General features: G+C 34.2%; 1 protein-coding gene across 1 annotated transcript in view; it reads left to right on the forward strand.

Annotated features, from left to right (window-relative positions):
- LOC126968371 (pikachurin-like) overlaps positions 1-25,214 on the forward strand; it is a 168,858-nt gene that overhangs the window by 117,384 nt on the left and 26,260 nt on the right. Inside the window, exon 8 of the mRNA XM_050813359.1 lies at positions 4,866-5,043. Within this exon, the coding sequence (XP_050669316.1) occupies positions 4,866-5,043 (178 nt within the window). The remainder of the gene's footprint in view (positions 1-4,865; positions 5,044-25,214) is intronic.

Genomic DNA, 25,214 nt, shown 5'->3' on the forward strand with positions numbered 1-25,214 from the left:
TTGTTGCAGTGAATGTAATAATTTTTAATAAACAAGTGCGTATATAGGAAGCTGAACTATCAAACTACTAAAACAAGTTTTAGGGCAGGTAGCGGATGTAGACAGTGAGTGCTATTTGTTTACGTAGGAGTTTTTTCAGTATATCCCTTGCTAACTGCAGAAGAACCAATGGATCATTTTCTTCTTCTCCCACTACCTTATTGTAATAAACCCTCAACAAAAACATTCATAAATAATATAAGATACAAAAAATAATAATTGTAAGCTTAAAACTTTTTGGGAGCCGTTGTTAGTAAAATTGTAAAAATGGGACCCTTACTGTAGATACCTTTCGGTTTTGTTTTGGTGTCTGTATGTTTTTTTTTTATTATTTTATATATAAATAATTAATTTCATCAATGTGGCTATATATTATAATCAATATCAAATTATTTTTTTATAAAATCAATGACACATTATCTACCTAATTTCAATGCAGTTTTACTACTTTATAACTTTTACTACATGAACTCATGATTGAATCGTATTTTAGATATAAATCATTGTGTACCCGTACACAAAAGTCATATCTATATATCTACATATAGTCTATGTTGTTTCAACTTAAACGAAGACGCAATCAGCAAGTTAGATTTATCTCTTTCTCGCTTGCGATAATTGTATCATGCTATGCTTCTTTCAGATATAATCGTAATGTAGTGTGCTTTTGAAATGTTAAATGATTAATGTGTGCGTAAGTAATTTAGTCTAGCTAACCTATCTATACTTTTAAATATCATTGCTACGAAATAACAGTTGAATAAATAACAATTCTCTATGAAATGCCTTTTGATGGGCTAACATTTTCCGAAAATTTACCATAGAAATGTATAACTTTATTCACACCATCAAAAAGTAGAGATTTCAACGACCAGAAATCACATAAACATTTTGATAAAAGCTGATATTTTGACGGGTGAATTTTCGATTGAAAATTAGGGTGCTTTAAGATTCAAAATAAGGTGAGAAAATAAAAATTTCAATTTAATTAAATTACAGTGTATTTGGTACATAATAAGGTAAATATTCACAAAATGTCTTAAAAAAAATTTTGAGGTTATGTGAAAAAGTGTAAAAACAAAAGTTGTAGATCTTTTTATTACCTACAACTTTTCCATTTAACTTATTTCAATAGGACTTGTAGTTTGGCCGGAAATCGAGATAAATCGTTTTATACCCCCCTCCCCTTCCACTTCCCGACCTCAGATCGCCCGTAATTTATTTTTCCTTTCATTTTTGTTATATTCTCTTCCTTTTCCAATAGGTTTAATCCTACTATTACTTTTTTTTGGTTTTGTTCAAAAATTATCGACGAGAATGTCATTGAATTCATAAATGCATACAGGCTCACACTATAACCTTATGTCTTTGCCACTCTCAGCTAATCAGTGAATTGTCAAATGAACTTTGACTTATTACTAAAGCCTCTTTATACCTAAGCTTTGAAAGCTGAGATCTGTAATGAACGATTTTAATTAAGCCAGAATCCTTTGATAACCTCCACAAGTAGTACCTAAATTAAGTTCTTTTGAAATTAATCTTTCTCTTTGCATAAGCCGTTTGCTTATAATGAAATAATAATAACTCTGTGTTTAAGAGTTTTAATATAAACACTCGCTCGGAAGTTGGAAAAACGGCTTTGTAAACGTTTATAAAGCGTTAAAAGCAACCTTTCTTGAGGACTAGCTCTGCTTAAAATAGAAAATTATTTTACAATTTTTTTAACATGGAATGCTACGGTTTTACTTCAAGTTTTTTACTACTTTGCCTTAAGATATCGTTTGCAGTTGATGAAGAAATAACGGCTTTCTTGGCTGAATCCATTTTTATAGGAATGCAGACAGTAAGTTATGTCTTAAGGACTTATATTTTAAGTCTGCTTTTAATATGGGAAAACAGAATGTTATTACGGTGCCTAAGCAGCACTTTGAACTACAATAAAACTGGCTAGGTGGGAGATTTCAGACTGATACTCTTTTAACATGACAGCATTGAGTTACAATAGACAATTAGATTCACAATCACGCTCAAAAGTTGCCTGAAGCAAAACTCTGCCTTCCCATCTATTAGGCACAGTTTTCATTGAGTTGTGTTTCGACCGCGCTTTGAATACAAAGCCACGCAATGACTCAGTGTTCAGTGAAAAATTGTCCAAATAACAGCATGTCCAAACTTAAAAAGGGTAGACTGTCGTATTTCAGGCAAGTGCTACTTTAAATTAATAAAATTGTGTAACTATCTTTTTTAATCATTTTTCTAAATAATAACATTTCAATTGCTAAAACAAAATATTTTTGCCTCATGTTCGCGTCCGTCTCCTTCGTACCATAATCAAATTCTAACGAGCGTAAACAATAGACTTTAAACATTACTGCCACGGAAAAAGGTGTTAATTTGAATGAATGTTTTAATGTTATCTGTATAAGTTAACGAATACGTACTATATAGGGACAACGCCGCTCGGATATTTTTGACGACCTTTTAATAGGCGATTGTGAATCTAGTTGCTTATTGTACATCAATGCATGACAGAATATTCTAGATTTAAAATTTATACAACATTGCATTGGTTGACTTTAATTTTTTTTTGATTCGGATAGTAAGGGTAAATATACATTGAAAATTGGAATAACTTTTGATAAAGTTTTCTGAAATAGAACAGCTAACGCGACAGAAACAGCTTGCAATAAACCTGATGTGCTTAGAGCTAATATAGGCGCCGTGCGTCTTCGGTTAAATCGCGTCCGTAGGGGAAACTTTGACTTGAAGAATGAACCCCGTGAAAGACCAGCCACTGAGATGAATAATTATGAATTGAATGCGATGATAGAAGCCGATCACATCAAACTCCCAAGGAATCGGCATGGTTTGATGTTACTACGAGCCACAATACCAAACTGAAGTGGCAGTGGACACATAGCTCGAAGGACAGATGGTCGTTGGGTCAGCGAAGTCCTCGAATAGTGACCACGTACTGGAAGACGTTGTATTGGTAGGCCCCCCATAAGATGGACCGATGATCTGGTCAAGAAGAGGTTGGATGAGGACAGCGCAGGACCGATCGTCGTGGAGATCTTTAGGGAAGGCCTTTGTCCAGCAGTAGGCGTATTCCGGCTGATATAATGATACCTACAGTTGTAGCCCATTATTGAACAGGCACAAAATGAGGGGATTAGGGGCTAATAGTGACGTGTAATCTAAAGTGTATTTTGTATGATAATTGCAAGCGAATAACAATGCCCTAAGGCGAAGCTTACCTTGGGTGTCATTATTTGGTGATTACTACAGCTTTCTCAGATCTAGTCAAGCAATACCAACAGATATACTGATTACTGAACTGCGATTATGATGGCGTATCTCGCAATGGGACAGCCGCGACTCGTCAACCGATATTTAGAAAGAAAGATAGAAAAGTCATTTATTCTGCAACTTAAACCTAGTATACAAGTAGATTTATTTATTAATTTACATGAACATGCAAAATTGGAGTTCACCTCAGCATAATACTGATCATACCCACAGGTGATATGATCAGCGCTAGTCTTCCGGAGAACCCCAGGTGGTCTATCGGATTGTCAAACCACTTAAAGGTTATGCATATTATATGAAGGGTTACCATTCTAAAATATTAATATTTCAATAAAAAAGTAAAAACAACAAAACAAAAATTACATAAAATTTCGTGTCCTGACCTAATTCAATAATTAGTAATAAAATTTACGATTATCACTCCATTGTATTGATTACCACTCTATTGAACCTACATTTTGAAACCCTCCGATACTCGCCAGATATGTCCTAAGCCGACTACCGTTTTTCTGCGGTTTAGAAAATTTTCACTATCGTAATTTTGTGTTAAAGGCAATATGAAATGCCTTCACTGAGTTTGTGAAGTCCAGATCCCCAGAGTTCTACCGCAAAGGCATAAAAAAATGATAACGGCATAAATGGCATAAAAAAATGGCAAAAATGGAAATGATAACGAGGGAAAATACTTCAATTAAAACATATTTCAACTTACAAAAATTATTTTAATATTTCAGTACAAAACGGAAATTTGAAAGCTTAACCACTAATATTATATATTTTGCTCGATAAAGTGTTTTTTTACTCTCTGCTAAGAGAAAAAAGTATTTATTCGGCATTGTTTTATCACTTTACTAAACAATTTATTTATATTACCTAATATTTTATAAAATCTTTTAGGATTTTGCGTAAAATAATTAAAATAAAACGTTATGGACAAAATCCAATAAATCAACGAAGAATACAGTAAGTATAATCGTCGAGGGCTAACTCGTTAGTTGGTACTTGTACGGTAGGTATAGGTATGTAGGAACGAATTCAACATTACGGTCATAATTTCTAAGTTCTGAGGTAAATTTACTATTAAAATGCATTTCCAACCATCAGCAGAGCCTTTTCTGTAGACAGCTCACGTAAAAAGAATGATAAAATGAAAACACGAGCGCCTTAACTCGGAACATGGAAAGTTACGCTTTGCCTCGAAACGAGAATTTGTTTGGACTCTGTGAATATAAAATGCGATGTTTTAGTTGGAAGCACGTAATTTAAGTTTTTAGAGTTGTTTTTTTTATTTTATTAGAATAGTGGTGGTATGAATAAAAAGTAGTTTCAGTATTTATTCATATGATTGCATAATTTAATTTGGTATAATACGTAGAACTAATCGAAATTATCTCATCTTGAATAATTGATCTTATAAATGTCAATTGTGATATTGTGAAAGTAGCAACCATCCGGGAAAAGATAGAGTTTTTTTTTTTAATTTAATATTTTATATAATATGCTCATGTTATCCTCAGGGATTGTTCTCCCGCATGACGTTCCGAGAGCCCGTGTGGGTTGGAGGTGGCGGGAACACGACGGGTCTGCAGAGTAAGCTGGGGCTGTCTGAAGGTCTACTTGGATGTGTTGACTTCCTCAGGATTAATGGAGACACCTACCAGCTTGTGAAGGATGCTGTGTCTACTCTCGATATAAGTAAGTGTTTTTGACCATATACTAGAAATAACTACAAGCTCATATGCCCCCTACTATGCTCTGTAAAATAAACAATTATTTACAATAAATTACCAAAAAGTGTATCTGAATTATCAATAAATAAATTTAAATCTTTTATTAAACGCGGACTTATGTCGAAGGCTTATTACAGTATTGAAGATTACGTAATAGTTATTTATGCAACTGTTGTGTAATAAGGGGTATTAAAACACGAATGTGGATTTATCACACGAGGCAAAGCCGAGTGTGATAATAGTATCACATGAGTGTTTTAATACCTAATTATCAACAGTTGCATACAAGACTTTATCTACACCCAGAATATGAATCCTCTAAAAGATTCTGGAACAGTTAGCTTACTGCTAACATTAAAACACCAGTCCTAGTAGTAACCTTATATCATTCATTACTGATTATATACAAATAAAGTAAGTAGTAACGAAACAATTATGTATTTTAGTTGTAATTTACATTTTGTATAATGCAATAATTAAAATTCACTCGAATATAATGTTCTTTTGCAGCGTTTAAAATGAATCGCTCATTTTTTGTAAACAAAACAATAAAAATATCGAAGAAAAATGGCGGGGATGCGAATAACCTATTTTTTTTACGGCGCGCGACGCTCTGGTAGTGTGGAACGCGCGTAAACTATAATGTTCTTTTTTTGAAATTCATGCAGATACCACGCATCGAGCAATAAGAATGTGGCTGTCTGTTGAAACTCTTTGCGCATGAAGGGATAAAAAAAAACATAGGAATGTTGTTATGAAATTCAGTACAACATTACAACAATCTTTTGGATGATGTAATGGTTATTAGAACATTGGGTGTTTTAATGTTGGCAATAAGCTTACTGGTTCAGAATCTTTAATTGAGGATTTAAAGCATGGGTGTAGATAAAGGATATTACAATATGGATTTAAATAGTATTATAGTTGTTTTACTGGATTGCATTATTTTAAAAATATGTATATATTAAACATTTGTGTAATTAAAATGTATCTGAATTGTATTTTTAGTGATTGACGTTGACGAGCAATCTTCTGATTTTTATGTCAATAAAATATTTTTGACTTTGACTTTGTTCTGAAAAAGGAGGATTACCTAGAGAATGGGTAACTAGACTCTAACGGCCGTTCCCAATATACTATTTATAGATAGAGATAAATTACTACCTTCTACTGTCAGTAATTAGCTGTCAAAAATCTGAAGCTGTCCCAATATACCCGATAAGTCTTTCTTATCTATACTAATATTATAAAGCTGCAGTGTTTGTTTGTTTGTTTGAACGCGCTAATCTCTGGTACTACTGGTCCGATTTGAATGATTCTTTCAGTGTTGGGTAGTCCATTTATCGAGGAAGGCTATAGGCTATGTTTTATTTTTTCAAAATTAGGGATCCGTAATAAAATTGCTATTTTGTAACACAAGGTGTAAAATCGAAAACCTATTTTTGCGTGCGCTGCAAAAACTTTTGACAATAGAACAAAATGATGTACAGGCTATAATATAGGCAATATTTTATTACTTATAAAACTATCGCGTGAATTATACTTTATATGGCAAAACAACGTTTGACGGGTCAGCTATCGCCTTATATTGGGTCGCGTGAATTGCAATTTCCATACAAACTTTATATCTCTGGTAATACGTCGTCCCATTGACAGACAGCGTGCACGGATAAGGTGAGTTACCGTCGATAAGTTTATTGGGACAGAAAAGCCAACGATAGTTACGATTTTTATCTCAAGTAATAGATAGACTTAATATTGGGAACGGCCGGTGATAACATATATCACCAGCTCTTGCAACCACAAGAACGATGGGAGCAGTGTCGCCCTGGAAATACCGTGCAAGAATGCTCATTCGATTTGACTTTCAATCGAGACTGAACTGTCACGCTTATAGGTAACGCAAAAACCAGCTAACATAAAAAAATAATTAACATGCACACAACAACGTAAAATATGCTCCCTGTTGTTATAATGAAATTGTTTTACAGCAGAACTGTCAAACCGTGCGTCAATAAATTCTCTCATAGAAAATATGTCCATACAAAACAAATATCGGACGACGGGGGACACATCAACCGAAAGACAAAATTGTTGTTTTTATTTCATTTCCGACACTTTCTTATTTATTCACCTTTTAAACCTTCCCTGGAATTCCACAAATAATTCAAGACCAAAATTAGCCAAATCGGTCCAGCCGTTGTTGAGTTTTAGCGAGACTAACGAACAGCAATTCATTTTTATATATATATATAGATTAAAAGATTTTGAGAATGCAATGGTAAGGATGTACGGACTCCATAATTTTCCTCGTATAAAAATCTCAAAACTTCTTACTATTAAACTTTATATAAAACTTTAAACTAAACTGCAAAAGTAATCCAGGTCGTAAAAGAGAGTCGAGACCGCGTAAAAGAAAGATGCTTTGCAAAAGATTCATTTTTCGAATCTTTATCAATTATCTTCTCGTGCCTCTTGAAGTACAGTTCTTTTCTCAGAGTATTAGTAGTACTTAGTAGTTTACTTGTTAGTGCCAGGTACCCTCGAGGCAGTCATTCAGTTGGTTGTCAATCGCTCACCGCAACGTGCGTGCCAATTTATTCCTAGTTATAGGAACATATTTTATTTTCTTTGTTTAAATTAGGATAAAAGCCCTATTATAGAAAACAACTTACGGCTCTTTTCAATAACCTATCTATCCTTAGTTTAACATACTAGAGGTAGATAAATCTATCTTTTTTCATTACATTTCAATAACCTATCGACATTGGGCTGTAACTAATAATACAACTATATTGGACATAAATATGGATAGATAAGATCTTGTCATTAAACGGTGATAGCAATATATCCGTCACTAGAGATACGTTATTGAAAACGGCTGTATAGTATTATAGTTTGACACGTAAATTGGTTAAACAGTAGGTTATTCTGTCATCGTGCAAATTGTAAGCTTTGGCCTTATCAGATTGGTCCTCGAACTTACAACTCGACGTAAATAGCTAAGTTGTGTGAAAATCACGCCTGCTGTCTCTATCGCACGCCTAAGCCCTGAGTAGGTACACAATAACCCCCTTATTCATAATGGTCCGCTAACTTAAAACAGCCGCTAAGGAGTGTTTTTTCTCATTCTGACTTAGGTCAATAGACGAAGACAGAGTGAGAATTAGCAATGCTTTAAGTTAGCAGACTATTATGAATAAGGGGGTAAGTAAATCCGACTAGAACGTGGTGTGGGTATACGATTAAAAATTTAATACCATAAGCGGGCAGTTGATAAGGTTTTCGACAAAGTGAATCTACCGAACACGGAACACATAGATATTTCTATGTTACGTTATATATACCAGAGGGTGGCTCCTTTGCACAGGATGCCGGCTAGATTTTGGGTACCACAAAGGCGCCTATTTCTGCCGTGAAGCTGTAATGTGTAAGCATTACTGTGTTTCGGCCTGGGCACAGTAGCTAGTGAAATTACTGGGCAAATGAGACTCAACATCCTATGTCTCAAGGTGACGAGCGCAGTTGTAGTGCCGCTCAGAATTTTTGGGATTTTTCTAGAATCTTGAGCGGCACTGCATTGTAATGGGCAGGGCGTATCAAATACCATCAGCTGAACGCCCTGCTCGTCACGTACCTTATTTTCATAAAATATTAGTATTAGGTAAATCAACTCCTTTGTTAAAGACCTATAATTCTGTCTCGATGCCTAGTCTCTATATATATATGTAAGGGTTGTCAAAAAACATCATATATTTTTTTTTATTTTAAATGTTTACGTACATTCGTGTTATAATAATAATAATATAGCCTTTATTCAGATAGTAGAATTTACATATATACTTACATACTATCCTTAGCTATGTATCTATCACTATCTGTTTGTCTATTGACAAAGGCCTCTTCCAACTTCTTCCAATCTTTTCTATCTTTAGCTAACCTAGACCTTCCCTGCTATCGTCCTAAGATCGTGTGACCATCTCCTGTATTGTCCCTTACCATTTTAGGTTTCGGGGGGGTCTGTGATACATGTAAATGTATCACATATCGTGTTACGAGTACATAAAAATACATCCAGTTCACGCGTACGAGTACCGATGCACAATAGAGCGTACCGGTACTTTGTGGGTAGGTGTGTAACATTGCTCTCCATACCGCACCCTATCGTTTATCCGTCTAGACGCTGAATTGAAACACTATTAGTATTAATTACATAAATGGTTAAAATTAAATGTGTTTTAATTAAATGAAAGAAATTTACGTGTTTTTAAAATTGTAGGTTCCTTTTGTTAACAAACAAACCCTTTATATTGGGGATCTTAAAAACTAGATCATAGCTTTAAAAAAACACTTAAATTTAAGCCGAATCAAATGGTAGAAAAAATATTTTAGTACCTACGTAACTAATGTAACTAACTAGTTCACTATATTAAAAAATTCATTTTTTCCTAATTTTTAATACTTATATGAGCGTTGATAATTTTATATTTCTAGTGATCGTACGTCGTGTACGCAGGTTGTAAATTGGACATATTTAGATGAAAATTACGTTAAAAACATCCTGTTCAGATGTATTCCAAACTAAAAACGTATTTATTATCAAGTAAATAATTAAAATTCATCACAACTGGTAAATAAATCAATTATATGAAATTCCATCCCCAATTTCTTATGGCATTCTTATATTAAATTATCATTTAAAGATATTCACAAGTATAGGGCTGAATCTCAAGAAGTAACGAAAGAAACTCCTTCTTATTTAAAGTTGGATTATAACTTTGTTTGAAATATTCTTTAAGTTTATCGAAGAGATATCGATACTTCACTATTACTCAAAAGTGTACACAAGATGTATTATCCGTTTAATAAAGCAGACACATTTTGCAAAATTTATTGCAAACTTTCAATCGTATCGTTTAAAGCGTCGAAAATAGGCTTTCCGTAGAATATGAATATTAATGATGTCATTAAGATATGTTTAAAATTCATGAATTTTTTATCGTGTTGCTTAGAGAGGTTTTGTTTGGCTTTGGAAAAAATAGGGAAGTGCAAGTATTACTCTGCGCTTTCATATTACTGACACCCTGTGGTGACAAACTGAAAAATCGTGTTTGTGGGTGAAAAAATTACAATTATGAATAACAAAATCAGTCAACAATATTTTTATACAATCTTGATGCTTTAATTACAATAATTTTACATTAACAAGTTTATCTCTCAGAAAAATCAACTTTCATCCATAAGTTCCACGTCTGTCTTACGAATTTTCGATCAGGTCACGTGTCCTGATGCGAGTATAACATTTTATACCCATCCAAAGAAGAGGGCTCAACGCCGCTAAAGAAGTTTTCACTTCAAAAAAAAAAAGAAGTGTTTGATCATAAAAAAGAACTTAAAAGAGTTACGAGGGCAATAGATGTATCAATCCGCATACACTAAATAAGCCCACGTCTTCCATTTGACCGCATACAATGAACAGTGCGCGCCATATCGTAGGCAACGCATCTCTTGACCTTTTTTTTATGAAATCAAGAGACGAGCAGGACGTGAAGTTTGGTATTTGATACGCCTTACCGATTACAATGCAATGCCGCACAGGATTCTTGGAAAACACAAAAATTCAGAGCGGCAATACAAAAGCTCTCGTCACCTCGAGACATAAGACGTTGAGTCTCAATTGCACAGTAATTTCACTAGCTACGGCGCCCTTCAGACCAGAACACAATAATGCTTACACATTACTGCTTCTCGGCAGAAATAGGCGCCGCTGTGGTACCCCATAATCTAGCCGACGTCCTGTGCAAAGGAGCCTCCCTCTAGTATCACCTACCTTTGGTATTGCTGATGTCCATGGACTCCTGGTTTTTCTTTTTCATTGCTCCTTCTAAATAAAATCTAAATTTCGTACAATTCACTTTATACTTACAATGATGTATTTATTTCACATAAATGAATTTGAAAGAGTAGATAGTTTGCTAGAGAAATAGTCGATACCTGTATGGTTTTGTCGTTTCAATTACAGTCCACCAAAGTTGCAGAGCAGTAATTAAACGCAGAAGTTAGCCATGTATGTAATGTAGTTTATAAATAACAAAGGAATCCTCCGATTTTCCGCTCAAATAATAAATAATTATTAGTTTTGTTGGGAATTCGTATCCGTGTTGGGAAGTTTGATCGTGTGAATAGTTTTAACTTTGAGCTTTGTAACATTGTTTAAAATTTTGAATACGAGTGTTGCTGGTTGTGATAAATCTCGTTAATTTTATATCATTTTTTTGTGATGTGGTCATTATTTTAGCAATGTTTAGGAATATTCTACCAGTGTAAAAAAAATCAAATTTTCAAAGCGCGTAAAAATTAGCTGGTAAAGCTAGAATATTGGTTAGATGAAATAAGAGATGCTTTTTTTTAGAAATGGAAGTCTTTTGTTTTCAGTGCGGTTATTAAGTATCTACTTGAAAAGTTTCAGAAGGTTACAATTTCATCAAGATTTAAAAGGTAAGATAAAAAATCTTAATATATATAAATTACGTGACACGTTGTTTGTCCACGATGGACTCCTAAACTAATGAACGGATTTTAATGGGGATTACTTCATGGAGTACAGTTTGGTCCGACTTGAGAGAATGGATAGTTTTTATTTCGATTTGGGACCCATTATTATTTTTATTTTCAATATTTGTTTTGTATGGACATATTCTCTATGAGAGAATTAAGTGACGCACGGTTTGACAGTTCCGCTGTGAAACAATTTCATTGTAACAACAGGGAGCATTTTTTACGAAATAATTCTTGATGTTTTGAAATATTATTGGCCAATTCCTATAAAACAGTATTTTTTTTATTATCTACAGAACAACGTCTGTCTGGGCAGCTAGTCTTAATATATATAAATTACGTGACACGTTGTTTGTCCGCGATGGATTCCTAAACGAATGAACGGATTTTAATGGGGATTACTTCATGGAGTGCAGTTTAGTCAAACTTGAGAGATAGGATAGTTTTTATTTAGATTTGGGACCCATAATTATTTTTATTTCCAATACTTCTTTTGTATGGACATATTTGCAGTGAGAGAATTTATTGACGCACGGTCTTACAGTTCTGCTGTGAAACAACAATTATAACAACAAGAAGCATATGTTACGAACACATTGGTGATGTTATGAAATATTGTTCACAAATCCATTAAAAAAACTGTATATTATTTATTATGACAGAACAACGTCTGTCGGATCAGCAAGTATATATATATAGTAGCATATGCTCCACCGTTTTCTACGATTACTGCACGTACAGTCTCGACCAGATTAGTTCCACACTCGTACGGAGACTACAATACTAACCGGCGTGATAAACCTAGGAAATTTGAAAACAAAATTTTATGAACGATGCGGGACTCGAAGCTAGTCTTATCTATTACAGAGCAGAGCAATAACACAATGATGTTAAGACGACATAACTCATAACGATACCACATCACTCAATACAATTTCCGATAGAAAGTCGACAAGGTAACTTCGAGATTCAATAAAGTCAGGCAGTGGTCTTCAGATAGCTCCCCTCACGGGAATTGACTATTCCGAAAGTAGATTTACGACTGAAACTAATATAGACGGATCGACGATACATTTTTCATCTAAACATCGAAGTTTGATTTTGAACGAGTTTTATGTTCTCATTGCGGATATTGCAAATGTTATGGTTATTTCACAATAAAGAATAATTTGTAAACAATTTGTTATATTTTTAAAGTGGTAACTATCACATCTAGGATTAATACACAAATAAAATTTGAAAAACAAAATTTTATGAAGCCACAACCTGAGAGTTGAACAAAGCATACAAGATTTTATGATGATACGTCACTCGAACGGTTAGCTCGGTTGGTAAGAGCACCGGCACGGAACGCCGGAGGTCGTGGGTTCGAGTCCCGCGTCGTTCATAAAATTTTATTTGTGTTATAATTTGTAACCTGTTAATATGATATTGTTTTAGTTTTTATATTTAATAATTGTAATATTATATAATGTTAGTGATGTCACTTTGTTTTGGTAGTTTCGTATTATTAAGTTGGTAGTGTTTGTAACTGTTAGGAATTGCTCACAGCTATTGGGCACTTCTTGTTGGGGTAGTCGAAAGTGTCGGATGTGCTCTCTGCTGGTCACCCGACTGCCCTAGTGTTATATATCATTTAGTGTACTATGTATATATAGGCGTGATTATACTGAAATTATTAAATATACGTTCTATTCAAGTGAATCGTAGAAGTTTTTCACTATATAATATCGTTTAACGAATATTATTGTTTCATATTAACATTGAATTTTTCTAGCTATCGTGTCTTGTATTTGGAAATGTGGTAGATACGCCATTGTCTAGACTAAACATTGAACTATTTCATGGAATAGGTATTTTTTTATGATAGTATACCAATTTATTATTATTATGTCTCCTGATATGTACATATAGTACTGTATCAATGTTTTTTAAGAAAAGTTATGGTACATAAATTAATTTGAAAACAAATTTAAAAACGCTGCGGGACTCGAACCCGCGACCTCTCGCGTTCCGTCGACCTCTCTTCCAACCGTTCCAGTGACGTTAAGTTCATAAATCTTAGTTCAACTCTCAGGTTGTGGCTTCATCTACAGGATCTACTTTACAGTTAGTAACCTGCTCAATCTCAATATTTGTATATTAGGAAATTGACTTGAGATGTCCCTCATTCAAATCTAAACAATTTGTTTTTTTTTGAGACGTCGCGGTTTTGAGTTATCGTTAATAAAACTTGTTTTCAAATTAATTTGTGTAATTAACCCCAGAAGTGAGGGTTGTTACATTAAAAAAATTATAACAAATTGTTTAGAACTTAAAGTTATATTATCTAATTCATTAATTTTAGATTCACCAACTAGATACTCTAACCTGAACAATATTAATAAACACACAATTATGAACAAAATATTCTGTTCACTATTTATACGTAGGTCACACTAAAAGTTTTGCGTAACTTAAGAAAACAACATGTTATAACAAAAATATTATATTTATTGCTTTTCAAAATACTCTCCTTTACATTTTAAACATTTTTTCATGCGATCGAACCATTTTTTAAAACAGGAAGACCACAGATCTGAAGGCATGTTTTCAATGTGCTGTAACTACTCCTTCAGAATTGGTAAAAGTGAAACCTCTCATCAAATCTTTGATTTTGGGGAAAATACAGAAATCACAGGGTGCTAGGTCGGGGCTATGTGCATGATGGGTGACGAGTTGTACTTTTTCGGAAGCTAAAAGTAACTTACTTTTGTGGGCCGAACTTTTTTTAAGACCCTGTGTAAACAAATGTTAGAATACCACTCGGCATTAACACATTTGTAATCTTCAGATTGGGATTGTGAGTGTAATCTTCAGGTGGGACCCGTAGCTGAGAAAAAAAATGCGATTATTTTTTTACCAACGCTTCTCGCCTGCCTCATTTTAGATGGCCTGTTCTAATTTTGCAAACCCCCATTCACAAGATCGCTGCTTTTTTTTATGCTTCAAAACTATGAATCCACGTTTCGTCGCCTGTGACAATGTCATAAACAGCATTAGAATGTCCGTGGTCGTACTTCATTAGCATCTGTGAGCACCATTCCACGCGAGCCCGCATCTGTACCGCTGTCAGTTCATGAGGGATCAAACAAAATCAAGTTCATATCAATCCCCAATAGTCCTCGAATTGTCTCATAGGTAGTCCGCGGGTTTTCTTTAATTAGCCGCATATCAGTAGCCACATTATTTTCGTTGAAGGCACTTGAAGGCCACCCTGCACGAAGTTTGTCATGTAAAGACAACAAGTCAGACCGACCTCTCAAATTCAGCAAACTATGGCCTCATGGTGCTCAAGCAAGGTGCTTCTCTCCCAAAAGCATTTTGAAGACGAGCGGCACAGAGAGAGAGAGAACTTTTAAAATCATAAAAAATCATCGCTCTAAAATCTGTTCGACTTAATTCAACTTTTTTTTTGATGTGTGATAAAAAACAATTGACAAATGATTTCCCGCCAATTGTTTTTTTTTATTACTAAGAAGGTTGCAACGTTAAAAAAAATATAATTCAAAATATAAAAAATAGTGTGCTCCATTATGTGTGTACTATTGTTTTGACAATACGTAGTCTTAAATTTTGGTACCGCTATTTCAGACATATCCGTCGCGAAAATAAATAGAACCAGGCATTACTTTTCGGGAATCCATTGCTATTTTAAATGTTTACATATCACTAAAGATCATTATTAACATTTTAAATATCCATCGTGACAAAATATCGCTCATCAACTGCCGATAGATAATTTATTCTATTCGCAACAATAAAGAGTAAAATAAATATTTATATAATTGATACTGATTAGCAGAATAAGACGAGCTTAACGCAAATTATAAGAAAACTAACTAAAAAAAATCCATAAAGAATATTTGTTAAATAGAGTTACGTATTATGCAAGCTGCGATGTCCCATGTAATACAGGCAGGGAAACGCGGCTTTACTCTCGAGAGCCCTTACTATACGTCCTTTGATTTACACACTTCGCGTGTATGGTACAAGGCGTAAGCTTTTGACGCTAAAATATCATAAAACGCAGACACAAATATTTTTTATTCTGTTCAAAAAGCACAGTAAATTTAAAGTAGGCAAGGGTTTTTTTTTGTTTTTAGATGGCTCTTAAGGAATGATGTCATTCGCCGTCCTGACATCAATCGAAATCATGCTGAATTAATATCCATTTAAACGCACTTTTTAAAAGATTTCATATCTTCAGTGCACATCTGTAGCAGTTTAATAAATTTCTTTATTCAAACTTTAAATAATTTTGTACTGACTTTTTTATTGATATTTTAGAAACTTCTAGTTTCTTAATTAATAAACCCATTAACCTTCCATATACTACTACCGAAGTAGAGATTCTGGATTAGAAGCGCTCTCTGAGACATCTAGTTGCTAGGATGACACATCATTTCAACCACTATGAAAGATATTATTATCACCGCTACCATATTTATGTTCTACTGGTGTCTATTTAGTAATACGTCGTACGCATGACATCAGAATATATAAAGGTATACTCGTGTCAAGACAATCTCTTCTTCAACTATGATCGCCTGGTACCAAAACACTATATAATGATTACTATCTCATTCTGTAGCCGGCTGAATCCTAAACATTTACCTGTTTGTGTCTCTATCGTCTCGCTTTTTTGTTTCATCGAGTTTCAAATTACAACGATTCCAAAGAAGTTTCACTTCAAAAAGCAGCTCGGCTATTTTCACTAAAAAAATTTCTTTAAATTTATTTTAATTATAAATAATATAAAAACGCGTCAGTGCGTGACTTACTCCAGCTTTTATTCAAGCTCTTTGCCACCCAGACTGGCACCATTAGCAGCACGGAGAAATGCGCTGACGGAATGTTAAATTCATTAAACGACAGCTTTCAGTCGAGCCTATCTCTTACTAATTACTAAAAATTACATCATTCACACACGGCGCACATGTACTATATACTGGTATGTACTGGAAGGGTTGAATACAGATAAAAAGTGTACTTGGGTTTAAGGGTAAAACTTAATTTTTAAATATACAGATATTTTAATTGAGGAAAAACTCTATATCCCTCTCGTTTTTTTTTCATTTTGATATACAAAGGTATAGTTATATAAGTATATAGGTATAGATGCAAATGGTGAAAGAATTTCCGCAGTTAGATACAACATATTTACGAGTTGTTTTACGTCCGCCGTTTAGATTAATACTAAATCACTACTTGTTTGCGATGTATAAGTTAGTGTAATTATTATGACGGGTACGGTATCTTAGAGCTGATATTTCTAATGCCTATATCACTTCTATACTATGGTAATACCAGAACCAGACTGAATCTATGATGATGATTTCTATCACAAATCTTAATCCGCGTAAACAACTTAGTTCCTAAAATAAATATAAGTCAAAGTATCACGCAACACATATTAAAAAATAGTAAAGGAGCTTAAGCCCACAACAAACTGTCTTGAAATACTAGAAAAATTAATAAATATGAATATATTTCAAAGCTCGTCGGCTATTAAGAGCTTTTGAGACTTCCTACTCATTTAAAAATTTAAGTCCCCGTGAAAAATAGCGCTATTTATATCACTTTGGTGAGACGTGAGATAGCGGAATGCCGTTTATAAACGCAGCCATTATTTATAATAAAAGTAAAATCTGCGTCTCAAATAGATATATATTTATAATTTCGCTTATATATTTACGACTTACATTGAATTGCAGCTCAAAAGTACCAAATTAAAGAATATGTATGAAAGATTTAATGCTAGTGGAAGAAACCAAAGTTTTCAAACAATATTTATAATAGTGAACATTAATATTAATAAATTCATATTAACATTAATTAATATTGACTATATAGCAATACAAATATTAATGTACAAAAAGAAAAATTACAACTAAAAGATTTACAATGGACTCCGTCTTAGGTCAACCTATTCAGGCTTTCTAAGGTTAGTTAACAAACACGATTACAAACACACACATATTGAAAACAAATGTATAAAAAATAAAGACGTAATCAACTGAAATGCATGCAATAATTTGTTATTTTTTTAAATGGTTACCCTTACTTCTGGGATTCATTTAATTAAATTTGTAACCAAAATTTATGAACGATGCGTGACTCGAACCCGCGACCTCTCCGGTTCCATCCGAGCGCACTTACCAACTGAGCCAACCGTTCGAATGGCGCATGGTTCATAAATCTTGGTATGTATTGTTCAATTGTTCAGGTGGCTCCATCTACATGATCTACAGATAACCTGCTCAACCCCAATAATTGCATATTAGGAAATTGACTTGAGATGTAGGCTCTTTCAAATCTAAACAATTTGTTATTTTTAAAGTATGATTGAAGTATGCATGTAATAGTATAAATATTGTGTAATTAGTGATCAAACAAGACTATTTCATGCAACGGTGAAGTTGCCTGCCCGAGGCTGGCGACACCCGAAGTTTGAGATCATGCTTCATCATCAGTGGGCTCCTTTGCACAGGATGCCGGCTAGATTATGGGTACCACAACGGCGCCTATTTCTGCCGTAAAGCAGTAATGTGTAAGCATTACTGTGTTTCGATCTAAAGGGCGCCATAGTTAGTGAAATTACTGGGCAAATGAGACTATACATCTTATGTCTCAAGGTGACGAGCGCAGTCGTAGTGCTGTTTAGAATTTTTGGGGTTTTTCAAGAATCCTGAGCGGCTCTGCATTGTAATGGGCATATCAATTACCGTCAGTTAAACGTCCTGCTCGTCTCATGCCTTATTTTCATAAAAAAAAACACTAAACTAATATTTTTCATATAATCCGTCTTAGATAATTTATGCATTTAGATTGAGCCTGTTGCTGTGAGGCAACGCATGTGAACAGGCCGGGCTTATTACTCTAGTGTGAATGACAGCTACGTCTTACGCTCGCTACATGCCAGACACTACCTACCATGTCTAAGTGTGCGTGTGTTTGTTGCGGCTAACTGTTTGCCGCTATTTTTGTCGACGTATTTACAGCTGTCAGTCTTTCTGGAAATATAAATTATCCAAGTCATCCGTATTGAATGATTGAATTCGAGAATTTTAGACTAATAGCGATTTCTGTCAGTTTAGTTGATGGTTTAAATTACAATTATTAAAGTTTAAAATGACAATAATGACGTCCACAAATAGGGCTGTAACCTCATTCCGCCAAGTGTTTAAATGGAAAAATTATCAAAGTTATATAATGTTAAAGTCTATTGTTTTTTTATATACATTTAAGAAGCTTAGTGAAGTCATGGATGTGTGCTGTGCGTACATGACTTGTATTGTTGTAGGAAAATTTATTGAAGTAGGCGTTACTTTGCGGAAGTCCATAATTATCCAAATATTTTGAGTTTTCTTTCATGTTTATTCCGCCAATATTTGTCTTTAAACAATTCGACATGTGTTTCTGTTGCCTCTACACGAGGCATCCTCTGGAGATATTGACTCACCAAACTCTGGCACGAAACTGAACACTACATAAAACTCAAAACATTTGGAGTATTGTTGTGTTTGTGTGTTTACTTACGTCCGTTCCCAATATACTATCTACAGATAGATAAATTACTACCTTCTACTGTCAGTAAGTAGTTGTCAATAATATGTAGCTGTCAATATACCCGATAAGTCATTCTTATCGCCCTATATTGGGACGCGTGAATTGCAATTTTCATACATACTTCTATCGCTACTAAGCTATACGTCCTCCCATTGACAGACAGAGTGTGCGGATAAGGTGAGTTACCGTCGATAAGTTTATTGGGACAGAAAAGTCAACGATAGTTACGTTTTTTGTCTCAATTTCTTAATTGAGACAATAGACTGAATATTGGAAACGGCCGATAATGTATGTTACTTTCATCTAAATGATTTCATAACGGCTTAAGAAGAATATATACAATATAATATCTCAACAAGCTATGTGGTGTCTGAAGCAATAAGGATAAAACTAAACCAAATAACTGTAAGGGGAATACTCGGAAGCTCCAGTGTGACTCTTAATCTTCCTTCCTTACTTAATTAAGTTTGGGAGAAACCGATAAATTTCACGCAATGCTGCTATAAGGGTAAAAATTTGTAAAATTCTCGTATGAGAGTTTTAATTTCTAATAATATTGTCATTTTTCTTCATAATCAATCTTCCTTTTGCTGTACTTGCAGTGAAGTTGTGGAATAGTTTACCACTCTATCTTGTGTGTGGAATAGTTTACCACTCTATCTTATCTATGTTAAGCGTGCTCGGAACATACATTCTTTCAAATTAATTCTTTACAAACACTATTTCACAAGTACTCGTATATTAGATGTTATGTAGCTGTCAGAGCTCAATTTGAAGCTATTGTGTTTATATACTATAAAGCGAATTTTAAAAGGAAAAAAATAAATTAATGAAGGAACGTTGGTATTCGAAAAATAAGTATATACTATCTAGGATACATTTCGCATCGAATGGTGGTAGTTTCATGTCGATACGATCAGTGGTTTATGCGTGATTGAGCCTCAAATAAAGACCATTTTACTATTGTAGTTCTTTTATAACTTAAGTAAAGGAATTTTTACATACATTATTTTCAAGACACCTTTTATTAACTATTAAATTTAATAACTTATTGTATCCTGTATTTTTTGGGTTGTCTGGATGAGATCGCTCCAAACGATAATACCCCCCACTGCATACCTACACGACTGTAATTAGCTTAAGATCTTTTTTGAACCGACTTCAAAAAAGGAGGAGGTTCTCAATTCGTCGGTATGTTCTTGTTTTATTTTTTATGTGTGTTACCTCAAAACTTTCGGCTGGGACGGTGTCATCCAAGATAGGTTTGTTACTGCATACATAGTTATAGGTGAGATGTGCTTGAGTCGTGAGGAGGCGAGATGCGAGAGCGAGTCGCGGCGGAAGGACACTGATTCCAAAAATAACAATAATCGTAACTAGAATTATATTTATTAATTAGATTGAAAAAAAAATACGCAATTATTTTTATACTTTTTAGTGCACATTATATCTATTGTTTTGGAATAGTGTTTTTGAAGTCGGTTGGTTTTTGTTAATTTTTTTTTTAATTTAAATTTTTATTTCTATGTCTGTATGGTATGCAGTAAAGTGTCTATCTGTCTATCTAGTGTTCCTTATTGAATTGGGCGGTACTTCTCAGAAATCCTTCATTATTAAAATTTCTTGAATAAATATCTTTAGTGTTAATTCCGCTAGTTTTGTTTAATCTTTAATCTTAATATTTAATCGCCACGTTTATATCTGCGACTACCGCGCGTAAATAAAGAAAGTTGTTATCTCGCATTTTGTGAAATCGTTTACTAACTGCTATTTATGCTGATATTTTGAAACCGATACGACTTAGGGACCTTCAATATTAGATCATAATCAATCCAAAGGCCGGCAACGCATCTCTTCTCCGCTGATATTGGAGATATACAATACCTTCCATTAGCTGAACTTATTTAAAAGAAGATTGAGCAAGAATATCAGTAGACTGACACAAATTGATGTCTGTAAGGAGTCTGTCGTATTTGATAAATATGTATTGACTAGCAGCTGCCTACGACGTCGTCCACTAGTACGCTATAAGCAGCGAAAATTCCCATTCATTAAAAAAATTAACAAAATTTAACAAAACCTACTCACATAATATATCTATGATAAAAATTATATAAACTAGTTGGCTATGGTATTGCTTGTATTCACAGGAAGTACTCATCAAAAAGAATATTCAACGTACATTTCTTGCCTTATTACGATTTAAATTAAATTTATAACCAAAATTTATAAACGATGCGGGACTCGTACACGCCACCTCTCAGATTTCATCTGTGTGCTCCTCCAACTAAGCCAACCGTACGAGTGTCGTATGGTTCGTAAATCTTTATTGTTGTTTATCTATTTTGTTGAGATTTGAAAAAGCAACATCTCAAGTCAATTTCTTAATATGGTGTTGAGCAGGTTATCAACTGTAAAGTCGATCCTGTAGATGGAGCCACAACCTGAGAGTTGAACAAGACGTACCAAGATTTACGAACCATACATCACTCGAACGGTTGGCTCAGTTGGTAAGAGCGCTAAGATGGAACCCGAGAGGTCGCGGGTTCGAGCCCCGCATCATTCATAAATTTTGCTTACAAATTTAATTTAGTTAATCCCAGAAGTGCCCGGAAATTAAAATATATAAAATAAAATAAAATATTTTATATAAAATATCGCTTTAAAAATAACAAGCTGTTTATTACGATTTTGGTATATACTTACATAGATTTGTTGAACACCTAATTGAAACCTACAAAATGAAACAAAAGTCTAACGGCCTTACAAAAAAATCTCGCTATAAAGTTATTCCTGAGTTTAAACCAAGAATATGCAAAATGTTGACAATATCGCTGACAACACTGTCAATACATTGATAATTCTTAAGTTTTCCGAATGTAGCCTTGCAAATAAACGCGAGAAACATTATATGTCCAAATTAACCAATAACATATCATTTGACAACCCATATAGCTGAATGGTTAGTGACCCTGACTACTAAGCTAGAGGTCCCGGGTTCGAATCCCGATATATATTATGAATATGGTTGTTTGTTTCCGAGTCATGTTTGTTTATATGTATTTATGTATGTTTAAGTAAGTATAATGCATTAAATATATCGGTGTCTTGTACCCATAGTACAAGCTATGCCTAGTTTGGGGCAAGAGAATTTGTGTAAAAGTGTGTCGATATATTAATAATCAAAATGTCTATTTGTAAACATTTTGCATATTCTCCGTTTATTCTCAGTTTTAAATTTATACCAAGTTTATTTGTAAAGTCGTAACACTTTAAAACTACCAAAAAGTATCGGTTGTTCTTACTATATGATCTCATACAAGATAATGAAAGTTTTAAGCCTTAATGAGAGAAAAGTTTATTCAAACTGCTCGACTTTTAGCAACTCATATTAACTTGTAAAGTCCCACGTATTTCATAATCAACTCGAAGTTCTGAGTTTCATTAAGTTGTACAAAACTTTATTGAGATAATATTCTTGCTCGTATTTGTTAAGTTTCTGGTAAGGGTGACTTTGATATATGTGACATCGATGTGTGGACGTGTATATTATATTCTCTATGGATTCAAAGCAGTTGGACCGATTTTCATAAATCTCTTATGCAATCTTCCGAGTAGCTCAGCGAGTAATAATAATAATAGATTTATTTTGTGAGGTCGTTTTTGTATTTAATAAAACAGCTGAATCGATGCGATAAACTTCACATCATAATTATTGAAAAATACACGGACTAGTGAAAAAATAACGACTCCGTGTAACCTTACATAACAGTGTAGCACCAAAACAAGCCGATTAACGTGTAAATACATAGTACCAAGCACACACTTACACTACTACAGGCCGATAGGCGGCCATTATGAGAATTGTCATCGTCTGTGACAGATCAGTTTGCGTCTTAATAAAATATTTTAAAAATGCCGTCGTGCGTTGTGATAAAGTGTAAAAACGATACTATATAAGTATTTGTGGCCATATATGATTATTTAAGGGAGAAAAAATTGTGTAACTAGTATCCCCCGTAACCGCACACACACTAGCATAACGGTGCTTCACTTGCTAATATCACGGCGCGGAGTCCTTCTCTTTTTACTCGTCCGTGCTAAAATAATATTTTGTATTCTCTTTCATTTCTCTCTGGAAGCATTAGGTTCAGCTTCCAGCAAAGCGGAGAGGAGAGGAGATGCGTTTTGATATGAGATGCACTTTCATAACTGTTCAAATATAAACATAAGCCTCTCATTATATCTCTAACTAATTGTTCCTAACTGTAACTAAATTGAAAAAATATTCCTTGTAGCCCGTAAGCATAAATAACAGGTTACTTACTTACTTACTTGCCACAAAAATTTTCACAAAATAAGTGATTGTTAATTTGAGGAACAATATTATAAAATTGTTTGAGAAAATAATATATAATTATATATAATATAAAATTTCTTCGAAATTTATTATATAAGCACCAGCTACGTGTTGAACGCGATAATATTTGACATCCGACATTTAATTTTTCTTATATAACATTCACGTCGTATAGATTCAAGCTTGACTCTCGGGAGATTTGATCCAATTGGTATTATTAATGACTGAGCTATTCCAACTTTATAAGATTATATATGATGGAGAAATCTACTTTTGACTAAAAATGGTTTGTTTATCATTATGAGAACATATTTTTTTTTTTTTTAAGAAATTCAATAAAGAAATAAAATTCCCACATTTCTAGAAAACACATAATTTTTTTTACGTCAGAGGGGGCAAACGGGAAAGAGGCTCACGCGATGGATAGTGGTGAAGCAACCGCCCTTGAACATCCGCAGCAACAGGTGTCAAGAGATGCTTTGCCGGCCTTAAAGGTGGAAATATGTTATTTCTTGAAGGCCCCTAAGTTGTATTGGTTCGGGAAACAGTAATTGATTGCACATAGTGGCTGTGCGAAGCAAGAATTTCTTGCAAAACGCGCGGTTGTGGAACGCCAGACGACAACGTGACGCGGGTGGTATTTTGGATTTTGACGTGATGTCCGGTGGTGTAATTCGGCTCCTGGAAAACAGAAGATACAATAATATTGAAATGGAACTAACAATAGTATACGGCGCCATTGAAAGTAGGAAGAGAACAGAGGTCTGAACGGAGCTTACAGCGTATGGAGGCTAGGTAATAATGAGTATGGGAAGCTAGGAGTTTTGATATTAGTGTTTGATACAAGCGCAAGGGTTCAGTTGTCGGTTATACAAGAACATGCTGGTTGTCGCCATAAGAGTTGATCACCTCCACTCACTCTCTTGAAATACCGAAGGATTGACATGAGAGTAGCGAGATTTTCGGTTGTACGCGCTTATTTGAAACTACCCATGTAGTATCGTGCTAAAAACATAGCGCAAGGAATTTCATTATACAGTTCATTTGTAGGTGGCAGAAAGTGCCTTGAAAATCGCACTGTGGACGAATGCCACATTTACTTAAGCAACAGTGCGATACACTATATGGAGAGGATGATAGCATAAGTTTGTGGCAATTCCGCAGCAGGAAAAACGTTAGTTTAGTCTGATGGATGAATGATACAGTGACAAGTGATGAATGTACGCTACGCCAAACAATTGAGACGTTTTCAAAATACTAGATCTCCGATAAATAGAGCAGCTCAGCATTGCACGCGGCCAAACGGTCTGAGCTGATACAGGGGCCTTGTGACTCGGGTGCACCAAATAATTCTAAGCTCATGAGGACATATTGTCGAAAGAGGATGCTAAATTGGATTAATTATTGATTTGCGTGCTTCATGTTGTTATTATAAAAGCCAAGTGATACACTCCATTATATGTTCAAGACTTTATTAAAAAAATTGGTGGACCTAATAAACGGGATATCGCAATTTTATGTCTGACCATCAGCACTATATTTCATCATTATATTTCAGGCGGTATTAACGTTTTTTTTATGGAATAGGAGGACAAACGAGCGTACGG

Source organism: Leptidea sinapis, chromosome 15 (genome assembly GCF_905404315.1).
Source record: "Leptidea sinapis chromosome 15, ilLepSina1.1, whole genome shotgun sequence".
Taxonomy (NCBI): domain Eukaryota; kingdom Metazoa; phylum Arthropoda; class Insecta; order Lepidoptera; family Pieridae; genus Leptidea; species Leptidea sinapis.